Genomic DNA, 14,547 nt, shown 5'->3' on the forward strand with positions numbered 1-14,547 from the left:
TCAAAATCAAATGAAACAGCAATTAAAAGCGACAGATATGTACGCAACGACCTGCAGTGGGGATTTTTTGGGGATCCTTTCTCTCCCGCACACACACACACAACGCCACGCAGCCACCCAGCGCCCCCAGTCCTCTGCTGGGTTTTCTCGCACCCCGTGGCTGACCTAGCGGCTGATACCCACAAACAAGAGCTAGGTTCCGGCTGGGCCCGCAGCCTGTATCCCGCTTCTGCGGGGTCGGGCCGAGCAGCCGGGGCTTCGCCGTAGCTCCCAAGCGGGCGAGGCCGAGGCCTACCGTGAGGCGTTAAGCCAGGCCGCGCCGTTGCAAGGGGCGAGGTGCTAGAGCAGCTGCCGTCGCCTACAGCCACCCGCACCCCTTTGGGTAAGGGAGGGGGAAACCCCGACCTTCCGGGGACCGAGCCTGAGCCGCGGACGACTTCCCGGCCAGGGCGACGAGAGAAGCCCTGAGAACTGTAAAACCAAACCCCGGGACTAATATGGGCCAACAGCACCCCCCACTGGGCATGCCGCTCCCCAACGGACCGGACGTCCGGCTCCCCGCGCCCCGATTGGACGAGGCCCCAGCGAAGGGGCACGGCTGCCTCACCGTGGCCGAGGCGGCGGGCTTTGTTGCCTGCCGGCGCCCTCTGCTGGAGACGGGCTGTTCCTGCCCCCAGCATGGAAGCGGGCAGCGTGGCGGCCCCTGCCACAGCCCCAGTCCTGGGCGAGGAGGGAGAGGGCTGCGCGGGTCTGTGGGAGCTGCCGGTGGAGCGCTGCGAGCGGCGGCCGGAGTGCGGACGCTGCAGGTGACGCGGGGAAAGGGGCCGCGAGACTGCCAGGCCCGACAGCTCTCGCTCCGCCCCGGTGTGCAGGAGGCTGCGCTGAGGGCCCGGGGCGGTGCGTCGTGACGGTGGCGGGGCGGGGGGCGAACGGGGCTTGTTACTTAGCAACGGGCCAGGCAGGGGCAGGCATCTTGGCTGTGAAGAAGTGGTCCTTGTAGGCTAAGGTAGAGGTTCGAGTTTAGCCTGCATCTCGCTTGCCTGTGTGTGAGGCAGGCTGTGCCGGTCAGTGTCGTACATATGTCGACGTATACACACACATCGGGATATGCGTCCGTACTTGGGCTGCGGAGTTGGCCGTTGGTCAGAGCTTCGGGCCCTCTTCTCCTCAGGAAGCCGCCGTCCCTGCGGCTGAGCGAGGAAACCGCTTCGGCCGGGCTCTGCCGCAAAGGTGTTGGGCAGCAGGAGAGTGGGGAGGGCTTGTGGGGGGCTTACAGAGGCTGGCAGTGAGCTCCTTTGAAGGGTGTGGGTTTTTTTATCTTGTTTTGGGTTTTGTGCTTTTGTTTTTTAAAGTCTGTGCTTGTCACCAGGCTTGTGGATGTGACTCCAGGCCTCCCTTTTGCAAGTACACCCTGCTTCTGTCACTCCTGCGCAAGGTGGAAAATGTGACCTCGCGTCTGTGGGAGTGAGGTGGGGACAGGAGGGTGCGGTGATAGCGACTTCTGATCATACAGGGATATCTTATAACCTTATTATACGCTCTATCCTAAATGATAAAACCTAATTGTATGCCAATGTTCAAGGGCAGGCTGGGCTCTGAGCAGCCTGGTTTAGTGGAAGGTATCCTTATCCATGGCAGGGCCTGGAACTAGGTGATCTTTAAGACTCCTTCCAACCCAAACTATTCTGTGATTCTATGATATGTCTGCATATCTGTGTGCTTTTAATGGAGTGAGTTGGGAGTAAGTCGGTTGTTCCTGAACTGAAAAGCTTCTACAAAACCACCAAACATAATTTTCCAGTATCTATATTGGTTTTATCCATTTCTGTTGATTGTCAAGTAGAAGGCATGTAATTTTACTAACAGTGTAGTTGTAGTTTCCATAAAGGGTCAGAGTTCAGGAGCTTATATATGGCGAGGTCATCAAAAACCACATGTATCGTGGAAGTCATAACGTCTGTGAATGTTACCTCTTAAAAACAAATAGTTGTGGGCAATAGTTGATGCTCAAAGATGAAAACCATGCAGATGCATGACACCTCTCTTTCACGGCTCTTTTTTTCTCCAGTGAGTTTTAGCTCAGGGGACTTCTTGAGCCAGGTGTGATTTTCTGTTTATTTACTGTGCATCAGCAGATTTTTCTTTTTCCTTCTGGCAATTTGGGCAGCCCCCCTTGAACCTATGTACAGTTTTTATTTTGAACAAATGGCTGTCAAGATGGCACCTCAGGCCTACAAACCCCGGGTAGGAAGCACTACCTTTTATTTTACTTTGGTGTTATGGTTTAAGCCCAGCTGGTAACTCAGCACCACACAGCTGCTTGCTCACTTCCCTCTTCCCCCTGCCACCAGTAGAATGGGGAGGAGAATCGAAAGAATCAACCCCACAGGTTGAGATAAGAACAGTTAATTAAAATGCAATATAGTGATAATAGTAAGAACACCAACAGTAATGATAATAATAGGAAGCAACAAAACAAGGAATGAAAGCTCAGAAAACAGCAGTGATACACAGTACAATTGCTCACCTGAGCAGTGATCAGTCCCTTCTGGGTTACTCCCTTCTGTTTATGTACTAGGCATAATGTCCTGGGCTAGTTTGGGTCAGGAGTCCTGTCCGTGCTCCCTCCTGGCTTCCCCTTGTCACTTGGCAGATGATGATGGTTTGGGGCAGGTATCTTTGACTGAATCCTTTGGTTTTCTAAATTATAGAATAGGTTTTTGTGGTAAGGCACCTTAATGCATGTGCAATCAATGTTTATAGTGGTGATGGACTGAATTCAGTACAAAAGCATAGAAAAATGGGTTCTTTTTAGCATCATCTGGTGATTCCTCATGGGACCAACTTCAGGTTTTGTTGTTTTGTTTTGTTTTGTTTTTTTTTTAAATAAAGCAGGGCAGCTGAATTACAGCATTCTGACAAGTACTCAATCAGTCAAGATGTAAAACAGAAATATAGCAGCAAGCTAGATAAGTTTATTTTGGATAATGTGAAAGACTTGAGTGTCCTGAAGGAACAGAATGTTTCTGAGTATTACGTGTTTGAGACTTTCTTTTGCCTATGGTGGTCATGGAGAAAATGCTACCATTTGCAATAGCTTATGGTGAAGTTTTTGAATGAAACGATGTAATTAAAATTTTACATTTTAAAGGTTTGCGTGTGTGTATGTATATGCGTGTGTGTGTATGGTTTAGTTTAAAGAAAAAGATTGTGGAAAATGATCCTAGTCACAGTTGGTGTTTGAGATGGCAAATGGCTGATGCAAATGAAGTATATGCAGTTGACTTTATGCTGTTTTATTCTTGAGGCTACAGTTTAATACATATTCTGCTTGTCTGCCAAAACCAAAAGGTCAGTGATGATAAACTTTGAGTCACCAATGGTCGTTTGATCACTTCTTAAGGTTTTCTCAGCTGACTTTAATGATGAACTTGCTTTCAGAAGTTAAAGCACCAAACCCAAACATTTAAATTGGAGAGTAAGATCAATACAGTTTCCAAGTTGCTGTTAGCATGGAAAATAAAATAGGCAGGCCTCACAACTAAAGCCGTGTAGGACAACAATTTGATTTTGTAGTGTGGCACTCTGAAAAGCAATGTAATATTTTTAAATTGTGTCCTTGTGTGAGTGAAATTTCACTGTTTTCTGGATACTTGGTGTGCTGTTAGGGTTAAAGCTTTTTGGTACCACAAAACCAATAAATGCACAATAACTTGTAGCCACAGATCTTAACTGTGCGTGTGCAGAGTTTTACTGTAGTAGAATTTCTGAGGAGTGTTTAAGAAGGAATAACTTTAATCCTTTAATACAAATGCCTCCTTTGCCTGTATTTAAAATATTACAGATACTATACTTAATCTGGGTACTGTCTGAGTGCTCTTGATAACACTGATAGGTTGATAGTGACATGGCGGCATAGTGCTGCTTCATATTTTGAGGAGAAACACAGTGTTTTTACATAAATAAGACCCATATTTGTTAATAATCCTGTTAAGTCATATAAAGGCTGATTCTGAGGAAGCAGTATAGTCTTTCTTCAACACAGTAAATATACGTAGTTGCTTTATAGCATATTGATATGGTATTTAATTGTAAATGCAAATTTTAAAGTTTAACTATCAAAGAAAGTGAAATAAACATCTGGGGGGGGATGTTATGGGAGGCAGAGATGCTGTCAGAAGCCTTACTAAAGTTAAGGTAAACAGCATCCACCACTCTCCCCTCATCCACTAAGCTAGTCAGGTCACTCTAGAAGGCCATCAAGTTGGTCAAGCATGGTTTTCCTTTTGTAGATCCATATCACTATTCCAAATCACCTTCTTATCCTTCATGTGTTTGGAAATGGTTTTCGTGAGGATTTTATCAACTACCTTACCAGGGATTGAGGTGAAGTTGGCTGACCTGCAGTTTCCTGGATCTTGCCCTTCAGACAGAAGTAACGTTTGCTTTCTTTTAGTCTTCAGCAACCTCTCTCACTATCCAAAGATAATAAAAATTGGCCTCCCAAAGGCATCAGCCAGCAGATATCAGGATGGGTAAAGCTGTCCATGAGGACCAAGGCAAGTATAGGCTTAAAAGCCTTCCCCATTAGATTGTTCTGTAGGTACCTCCTTCTTCACATGCCTATCCTCACTTCACTTCTGTTTTTTTTGGTTGCTATATCCTTTCTGTTTCCGTCACTGTGAGGCTTGCCTATACAATTTACTCGTTTGTTGAGGAATCACTACCTTCCCTATAATTTCTACTTTAAAACTCTCCCTAACAATACTTTAGCCAGCCTGTTTGCAAATTTTGTTTCCCAAAATTTGGGAAATGCATCCCATTTCTTTCAAGTAGCTTTTCAAGTCTCTGAGGGTCAACTCAGAGAGGATCCCATGGCTGTAAAAACCAAAACCTGTAGCTGACACCAGCTGTACAACCAGCTGTTAACCTACATCATATCCTTCTGAGACCCTTGCCCTCACCAACAGGATTGAGAATATGACCTGTTTCCCAGACTGCCACCTCCAGAGCTCTGTAGTCACACTTGATACTTCTCAGGTAGCCCCAACAGTCATTAGTGCCTACATGGAAGAGCAGCAGAGAGTACTAGTCAGAGGGCTAGATGTGCCTTGGTAGCTTTTCCGCAATAACCCAAATATGAAACCCCAACATGCAGCAAACTTCTCTGAAAGACATCATGGAGATCTTCATCCCCTGCAGCGGGGAGTCTTTTACCGGTATCACTTCTTGCTTTCTTCTACTGGTCCTGAATGGGTCATGCCAAGCCATCAGAGATGCTCCATGGGTCAAGTGGGACAGCACTTCCAGCTTCTTATCAGGTATGAAGACAGTGAACATACTGTGTAACTGCAAGTCATTGGTGGGGCAGGATCCTTCCTCCTGTTGTGAGTGCTCACCACCTTCCAGCCTTCATTATAATAGGAGTTTTGACTGATCACCTTCATTGGCACAGGTTGTTTGTGCCCCTCTGCTGCAGCTTGAATGTTCGGGGTCTCAGAAGAGATCCAGCTGATATCTTAATGCTTTTTGATGCTGTGCAGGGTGACCTCCTCCCGCAGCTCTTTCACAGTGTAGCACAGCTAGTGGACAACTGCACGCCTCCTGCAGGCCATAAGACTAAACGCCTCAGTGATAAACCCGGAACACTCCTTGCCGCCTGGGACTTGCCGAGGTGTCTCCTTCTAAAGCTCCATGCCGGTCTTGGAGTCTAATAGCAAAGGGATGGTTGCTTCAGTGGTGGCGAAGAAGTGGACCCTGTGGCCACCATTACTGAGAGCAATGTTGTAATTCAACGTAGATTAATTATCATGGGATATCTTAAGTTGGAAGGGACCCATGAGGATCACTTAGTCCAACTCCCTGCTCCTCTCAGGACTACCTAAAACTAAACTATATGGCCAAGAGCATCTTCCAGACACTCCTTGAACTATGACAGGCTTGATGCCGTGACCACTTCCCTAGGGAGCCTGTTCCAGGAACCAACCCACCTCTCAGTGAAGAAGCTTTTTCTGATATCCAATCTGAACTTCCCCTGGTGCAGCTCATTCCATTTCCTGTCACCAGAGAGAGGAGAGTTGTATTCAGCTGTTGCTGTTAATAGCAAAGTGGCTAAATTGTTCTGTGTTGTACTATAGCTAAAGGAATCAGAAATGATATCTCTTAATGGATTTTTGCCCGTGGAACTGAATTTTATGTCTTATAACTTTTAAAATTTCTTTTCCAAAAACTTGGTTCATTTGCAGTTCTGTCATACCCTTGTGTTCGCACAGTAATTGGCATGTATATGTTTTTCAGAAGCAGGGGCAGAATTCCCTGAACTGGTGAATTGATGAAACTTCTGTAAGCTCGTTTCAACACAGGTGAGCCTGATAAAATAGTTACAGGCCTTTTCACCTGTAAAATTTATTTCTTTTAAAAAATAAATGGAAGTATTGACAAAGATGTCTCATCTCCTTATTGTGTTATTCCTGATATTTAGTGATTTTTATATAAATGATTTCAAGTATGTATGTAATTTAATACAGAAGGGGTGAGATCTAAATGTATTTCAGTCCATAAACATAGGAATACAGGCAGCTGAGACAGTAAGAGAGACCTTGGTGTTAATCAGATGTCTGACCATGCTGTGACTCAACTCTGAGTGGCATGAAGAAGAGCTCTGTTGTGATGACTGTGTTCATTTTAATACTTTTGCCTTAACTGCCAGCTTGGATATATTCACATAGAAGGATATATTCACTGAAGCAGTGCTGTTAGAAACTTAGAAGGTGAGTTAAGTTCTTAAGACAGGAGGTGCTATCAGTCTGCGTGCTCCCAGACTTGGAGTTAATTGTACTTCACTGGCAAGCAAAGAATCCAGCTGCAAGGCCACAGAAACATTACTGTTGTTTTACATTTAAACACGTGAAATTATTTACTTAATAGTAAAACAAATATAGAATTTACCTACTGCAGATGAAAGATGTAACTTGTTTGAAGTTAATGAGCTAAGATATATGTTACCTGCACTACATTTTATGAAGGGAAGCTAAAGGTAAGTGAAAAAATTATCAAGTGTTAGTTTTCAAGTTCATTGCCTCTTATTATATTAGCACACTTTCATTAATGTTGCTCTAAATGATTGTAGTCTACACACTAAAATCTGTGGTTTCTATTGCTTAGAATTATAGATATCAAGCTAAACACTTGTCAGTGGGTTTCAGTTTATTTTTGCTCTTCCTTTAGTGGTTGCCGTAGCTGGAGAAGTTTCTCATGCTGTTTGGCCTTTATTGGCAGTAATGAGTGGTACTGGAACTGTTGATGTATTAAAACTTAGTGACTTGAATGTTACTTTTTTCTGCTGGGCTAATTTTCAAAGGCATTTGTTCATTTTCTGTTATATTATGATCAGATTAATGGGTAGTGACCTTTTTAGGCCATTTATTTTGTGCTTGGTTGACCTGGTTAGCATCTATTTTGATCTGCTGGCATTAAAATTAAAAAAAAAAAAAAGGGTGTTTGTATGTGTATGTCAGGCTGGCTACTTAACTGTGGGCAGCTATGGGCTAATGGGAGCATGACCAGAGAGAAGAGAGGTAATCTTTTTAATTAAAGCAGCTCTAGTACCTTTGATCTGCTTGTTTTCTGTAATCACACCAAGTGCAGCTTTGCACTGGGGGTAGTAGTGTATTGTAAGACAAGGCAAAGATATTTTGTCATTGTTCAAGCCTTCCCAACTTAATCATAAGGAATACTAAAAATACCAATGTGGTTCCTTTAGAAGAATTGCTGTTGATTTTTATAAACAAAACACAAAGCAAAAAACTAAAAAAGAAAAGAAAAAAGAAAAAGATAGAAAATTTTATATTTCATGCTGTGCAAAAGTAGGTGACAACTGAAGACTATTGTCCGTATACCCAAAGAAGCACAGCCAATTCCATGATTTTTCTTATAATTTCTGAAGCTTGCATCTGGGATTAGCATAAGTGAATTTCACCTGTAATGTGGTGCTATGGAACAGAACAGTATTTGCGTTTGAGGAAAGACAGCCCTGACATATCCCAGAGTTATTTTTTACATAAAACTACTGTAGAGTTTGCCTGAACATCCTGTGACTGACATGTTCTTACGTCATTCAGATTCTTCTTTAGTTACCCCATCTTCTCTCCCTGCCTTCTTTTGTTTTCCACACAGCCTACTTTCATTTTTATAAAACCAAGCTTTCCTGTCACCACTCTTGTCCACTTCCTGTCAGATGCACCACTCAAACCTCTTTCCCTTACAGAATCTGTGTGCTCAGAATTTCTTTGTGGTTTTTGTTTGATTTTTATTTTTTTTTTTAATAATTTCCGTAAAAAAGAATTATCAGAGTAAGCTGACTTCTTCCATCCCTAGTTTTCTAGCTGCCTTTCATTTGTGATCTTTTTTGGTTTTGTGGTTCTTTTTTTTTGTGTTTTTTTGTGTTTTTTTTTTTTGTTTTTTTTTGTCTTCCATTTAAGTTGTGGAAGTTGATTGTTGGAGTCTTCTCTCCTCCTTTTAGTGACTGTATTTCATTCCACCATCTGATCTCCCATCCAGATTTATCCCTTGCAATGCACGTGTGTCACTTTCTTATATAAGTCAAATCTGTCTTCTGAGCACTGGATTCAGTTTTCTCTTGGCTGTTTTATAGCTTTATGAAGATCATACTTTTGCTCTACAAACTCTGCTGAAATGTTTTTTTTGTCAGTCTCTAATGCTTTCTCCTGCTTGGAACAAATAACCCCACATCAAGCTCCTGGATATATCAGCCTAGTAGTTAGTTGCCTGTGTCATTACTGGAAGCATAACTCTCCTTTGGCTTCTAGGGCATAGTCCTCAGCTATTTTATTTTTTTTTGTTTGTTCATTTTTCTACACACCATTTCTGAGTTACATCAATGATGCCTATCATTTTTGGTAAGAGTTTTGTTTTAAATTCTTGTCTCAGTTCCTAGAGCTATTAAACTTCTATGTCCGATATTAAGACCTACAAACTGTCTGTTAACAGGTGTTTCTTGTTTAATCTCAAATTTATCTTCTTTTCAATGTCCAAACTGTATCAACTTAGTTGTGTAAAGGAGAATACATCCTTGCTGTGCTTAATTTTTCTCTTGCTGGGCACTGTGTAAAGAAAACATGCAAAATGAGTCCTGGAGGCCTCATCCTATGGCTCTTCTGCCTCAACAGTAGTAGATGATACATGGTTTATGTTATAAAGTTAACTGGAATTTTTCTTACCTAATGAGTATCTAAATAGATACAGTGGCTGATCTTTGTACATGGTTTTCTTAATTGTTTCTATATTAACAAGTTTTCTGAGTTGTTTTGTTTTGTTTGTTTTTCCCCTTTTTAAGCATTCAATCAACTGTTCTCCAAAAAGCTAGAGATCTTAAATAAAATTGAGAGTGCATGCTCCTTAGGTTTTGGAAGGAACACCTTAAAATGCATGTGAGTGTTTTTGTTTTTTTTTTGTTTGTTTGTTTGGTTTTTTTTTTTGATTAATTGATAATATCTGCTTATACAGCCTCACAGTGTTTATTACAAATTATTTTCATTTTCTTATGGTACCATACAGTAGGCATTTTCCCTATATTTTTGTTTAGTACCAGCACTTCTATTTATTTCAAAAGTCCAGTTAAATGAAATTGAAAATAGGTGAATCATGCACTAGGAAGTCAATAAATGGAGGAAATTAGAAGGAATGTAAAATGTTCAGGAATTATGTATTTTGGTGCTCACATCAGATAGCGAAAAGAAAATGTTCCTTACTTTGAGTAGTACCTACATTTTGTGGGTTTATTAAGGAAGCCAATTTGGAGAAATCCATTGCCAGAAAAGTTAATCAGAGATAAGGTCAGACTGTTATGAGGAGACAGTGACTGTGTCTAGTTTTGTTAACGCTAGTTTATGTTCTTAATGGCTAGAAAGCACTAAACCAAGAGAGTTGTATTTTGTAAAGAAGGATGCTCAAAAAGGGTGATTTACAGGTTCCTATGGTTTGCTACGTGTGTGAGACAACAATAGTGTTTCATTCCAGTTTTATAATGTATGGAACTTGTTTTTCCTGTAGCTCTGAATACAGTATTACACTTATGGGAATAATTCCTTTAATTTTTCCTCAGTGCCTATTTAGATTTGATTTAGAAACTTGATAATTTCTCTCTCTTTTCATCAAATGGAGTTGTGAGCCTGTAAAATCATCAGAGGTTAAATGTATTTTGATATTTTTAATGGAAGGGCTTGGTAATTGTACCCTATAATAGGGATTTTCTTAAATTCCCTATCAAAATATCAAAGACATGAGCAGTTAAATCCAGATGTACTGTTTCTCTTGGAGACCTACATCTAATTCTCCATGAACATTGAAGTTCTTTAAAAAAAACCCTAATGTATGGAAAAGCAGGCAGCTAATGCAGTGCATTGTTGATTTTAAATGCCTTTTAGAATGTATCATCTCTAAGTAGATGAAACTGAAGCAGAGATTCTAATGGATATGTTTGTGTTTTAAACTCAGATATTTTCAAAGGGATCCAAACACCTAGATATCTTAGAGCTTCAGTCTCTAAAACTATCTGATAATGTCTTTGACATTTGTAACAGTACAGTGGATATAATCTGTCAAACCCTATTAAGTTAGTTATCCTTTAATATTTGGTTGTGAGCCATTGCTTTCCTTTTGTATTCTGTTAATGTCTGCAAATACAGATTATGTACCTGTTTGGAGAAGGGTCAGGGAAGAAATTTAATAAAAGCACTATCAGAGAACTAATGGAGTGATGTAAAAACAAGTGGGAGTAGGGGCAGAAAGAACAGCAGCCTACCTTCTTTGCCAGACTGGTTAATTGATCTAATAGTATCTAACCATGGTGACAGGCTCTAGAATAGTAGTGGATGCATTTGTCTGAGTGGATAAGAATACTAGGAGGCATTTGACAATGTTGCAGTGTATCCTGATAATCAAGCTGAGAAGATAAAGACTAAATGAGTGGGGCTTACAAAATGAACAAAGAGCTGGCTGGATTGATGAGCCCAAATGATTGACTTGAGTGAGTCTCTTGAGAGAGCATTTTAGGAGAAATTTCCATTCAGGTTTATGCTGTGTGCAAAGCTGATGGACATGTTCCTAGTGACCAGGTTGGTATGGTGGAAGGCATGTATGGCAAGCTGGCAGGTGGCACCAATGTGGAGGGAACAGTTGCTGTACTGCAGGATAGAGCTGCCATTCAGAGACACAAAGACAGATTGTCATGAGGAATATCACAAAATTCAGCAAATGTAAAGCCCTGCACCCAGGACGCAGAAGAAGCCCTGGCAAGATTATAAGCCTGTGTACTGACTGGCGAGGGAGCCACTCTACAGCAAAGAACTAGGGCACTGAAGTGGGCCGGGGGCTGAGCGGGGACTGGTAGTGAGCCCTGGAGCAGAAGAGGTCCAGTCTATCCTGGCTGTTTCAAAGTCTGTTCTAGCTGTTCAATCCTAGCTGTGTTTTGACTTAAATGCAGACAGATTACTCTCTGTGAGAGTGGTTAAATGCTACAGTTGGTTGCCTGGTGAGACTGTGGAGTCAGTCTTGGAAGTGCTCAGACTAAGTTGCTCAAAGCTTTTGAAATTATTCCTGTGAAGCTGGCCTAGATGACCTCCAGAAGTCTTTCCCAATCTCAGTTATTTCCTGAGTATGTTTTTAGCTTTGTACTGTTGTGCTCTGGGTGGTCTCTATGTACAACAGGTGTCTAGCATTCCTTTTTAATATGGAAGTATTATTGTGAGATATTTTTTCCTAAGAAATGCTGCCTGCAGAGCATCTTGAGTGGTTGTTAGGTTACAAATCAGTATGATTCTGGGGTTTGATGTGGTGACTGCTATACTGAGCATTTAAATGCACTTGTGCTTAATTGATTGTATACTTTAGAAGCATCATCTTACAGTATCCCCAAAAAGCTTTAGAATAACTTCATGAACTTGATGCCTGGTTAAATAAATAAAATATTCGTATGAAGTAAAAATCAACACGCCTTAATAAAATAATAACTGTTTAATAACAGGTATACTATTTAAAAATACGTTATTTCTTTGTATTAAACCATGAAACTGGTTGACCTATTTTAGTAAGATTGATGCTAGATCAAAATCAAAGTGTGTTCCTCAGAAGTGGGTGCTATTCAGAAAAGGGACGCTAGAGTGTAGTGTAGCGCTTACAGTACTTTTCAGCTAAGCGGTGTCAGGAAGTCTGAACAGAAGATTGCTTGCATAGAGCCTTTTTTCATATGGTGTTATATGTGAAGTTATACTGAAGTTCCCAGAATGCATAAACACAACTCCATTCTTCTACCATCTAGAGCGGAAGTGAGTAGTAAACTAAATTAATTGAAAAGTCTATTAAATATTCAGCCATTTTCCTAACATTGGTTATTCGGCATATGAAGCTCTGTTAACTGTATTTTTTGCTTACAATTAGCTGAAGATAAATAGCAGAGAATAGTAGATTCTTCTTTTAACAGGACTATGTACTTTTTTAAAAGAAGTTTTGTCAGGTAGAAAGCATCCATTTTCATGTTAATGCTTAATATAGATTAGAATGGGCTTTGTGTTATGTATTCATCTGTTTTACCAAAATATAGCAATACCTTAATTTCATTGCATATTTATTCCTTTTTTTCTTTCTTTTTTTTTTTTTTTAATTTATTTTTTTATTTGTGAAAGGAAGAAAGTTTAAATTCTTAGCTCTAAATGACAGGATGTGTGGCATTGTTGCATTGATTGAGAGATACAAAAACCTAGCTCTCCTTTTAACTTCTGAGAGATGTGTGGGTACTGAGCTTGCTTTTGTTAAAAATCAGTGGCTGAATTTTGTTCTGACTTCATTTGATGCAGAACTGAGCTTTTAATTTAAGTCCCCTTTCTCATCTGCTTGTTTCAAAGTAGCATTCAGGCTTGTTTTGCTGTTAGCAAATAAACTGTACATGCCAATAGGCTCTGTCTTTAAAATACTATATTAAATAAGGTAAAGTTGCATAGGTAGACCTAAATTTCAGATATTGAAAGAACTGTTTGCTTTTGTGTAGATAGAAAAGTCAGCTTTGTTGATACTTGGTCTGGTTTTGGAACAAGAGAATGCTGTGGGTGTAACTTTCACGTCAAAGCACAACTGAAAAATATCATAAATGTTTTACGTGGAAAGTTAGTGTTATAAGTCTTTATTCTTGCAAAGATTCTTGCAAGGTTACCCTTAATGACAGGTTGTAGTTATCCTTTTCAATCAAGAAATCAACAACAAAACAACAGTGGAGGAAGATAGGTAATTTAACCTGAGATTTAACTTGAGACTGCATTTACACAGGTTCAGTTGAACTAGTGAATGCAGCTGAAATCTACTTTTCCTAGCTCCAGCTAGCAGAGTCTTTATCCCTAGGCTTCTCAAGCTGCTTTTCCACTGAGTCACTACAAAATTCACTGTGGCCTTTTATCTGCATGGGGTGCAAAAGAGCCTGTGTTCTGTCAAGCCAAGGTACCAGCCTGAGAAGGAGAGGGGGAGAAGGGCTAGTTAGCTGCAGTGTCTGAGAGCCCTCTGCGGGGAGGCCCTTTGAGCAGGTATGCAGGGGCTAGCAAGGCTAAGGGACCTGAGGCTAAAGAGAGGACCATTGCAGGTCAGAAGAGGTCATCTGCTGTACAGAGTCCAGGTTCCATGTGTAATATATTTTTGGTCCTGTTCTGGATTATAATGAAAGCTTGGTGCCAGCAGAGAATCAGGACTGAGCTCTGTGTGTGGTGGCTTTTATTGCTTTGGAAGACCCCTAAAGTTCTGAAAACAGGCTTAGTAGGAGGCAGAAGCAAAGTGCCCTAAGGCTGTGCTAATGCACCCTAAATTATCTGTTATGTATTTTCTTGTGTGTGGGGATAGAGAGGTTACTAGTGCACTGGACTGATTTGACTTGCAAATACATATAAAAATGTAATAAGATTCGTGAGTAATGTGTACATATGCAGTTAAGACTTACATAATTTGTTGATAACCTAAACGATGGAATACTGCTAAAAAATGGTTAACTGGTGGTGAGCATATTAAAGCTTGCTAAAATGACATTCCACAGTATTAAATAAAACATAACATTGAATGCAATTTTTTATTTCGAAGCTAGCTGAAATTGGAGTGGCTGAGGAGCAGGTGCAGTGGTGGTGGGTGACTGGGTGCTGCCTGGTGGGGACCCCCAGTGCCTGCAAGGAGCAGCCCTGCTCCCATTTTGCCTTTAAGGCCCTTGCTAACATGCCAGGTACCTTCTAATGATCGTTTTTGCTTCTGTAGACTGTTAGAATGTGTTGGTCTCTGCCCTGTTCCAGTCCATGCTTTAAGATCGTTTTCAGCTTTTTATTTTCCGTTCTAGTCAAGAAAATAAGATAATGGAAGCATTTGAGGCCAGGCTAGGACAGACCTTCCTAATATGTTATATTGTTGAAGGTACATAAACAACAACTCTAATTCTGGTCAGGTAACTGCTCACATCTTTTCTCCTACTTCATGTATAATCCTTTAGAAATGAGAATAGGTCAG

At 41.0% G+C, this 14,547-nt stretch overlaps 1 protein-coding gene across 4 annotated transcripts in view; it reads left to right on the forward strand.

Annotated features, from left to right (window-relative positions):
• The first annotated feature begins 538 nt into the window (after positions 1 to 538).
• The window catches only part of DTWD2 (DTW domain containing 2), an 87,939-nt gene continuing 73,930 nt past the window's right edge, over positions 539 to 14,547 (forward strand). For all 4 annotated transcript variants that reach the window (XR_009746090.1, XR_009746091.1, XM_061468696.1 and 1 more), the window contains exon 1: positions 539 to 806. Coding sequence is in view for 2 of the 4 variants with exons in the window: in XM_061468696.1 (XP_061324680.1) it covers positions 679 to 806 (128 nt within the window). In the remaining 2 variants the exon portion in view is untranslated. The remainder of the gene's footprint in view (positions 807 to 14,547) is intronic.

This window comes from Pezoporus flaviventris, unplaced genomic scaffold (genome assembly GCF_033815535.1).
Source record: "Pezoporus flaviventris isolate CSIRO_AGI_PZ_B2104156 unplaced genomic scaffold, CSIRO_AGI_Pfla_v1 ptg000050l, whole genome shotgun sequence".
Lineage (NCBI taxonomy): Eukaryota > Metazoa > Chordata > Aves > Psittaciformes > Psittacidae > Pezoporus > Pezoporus flaviventris.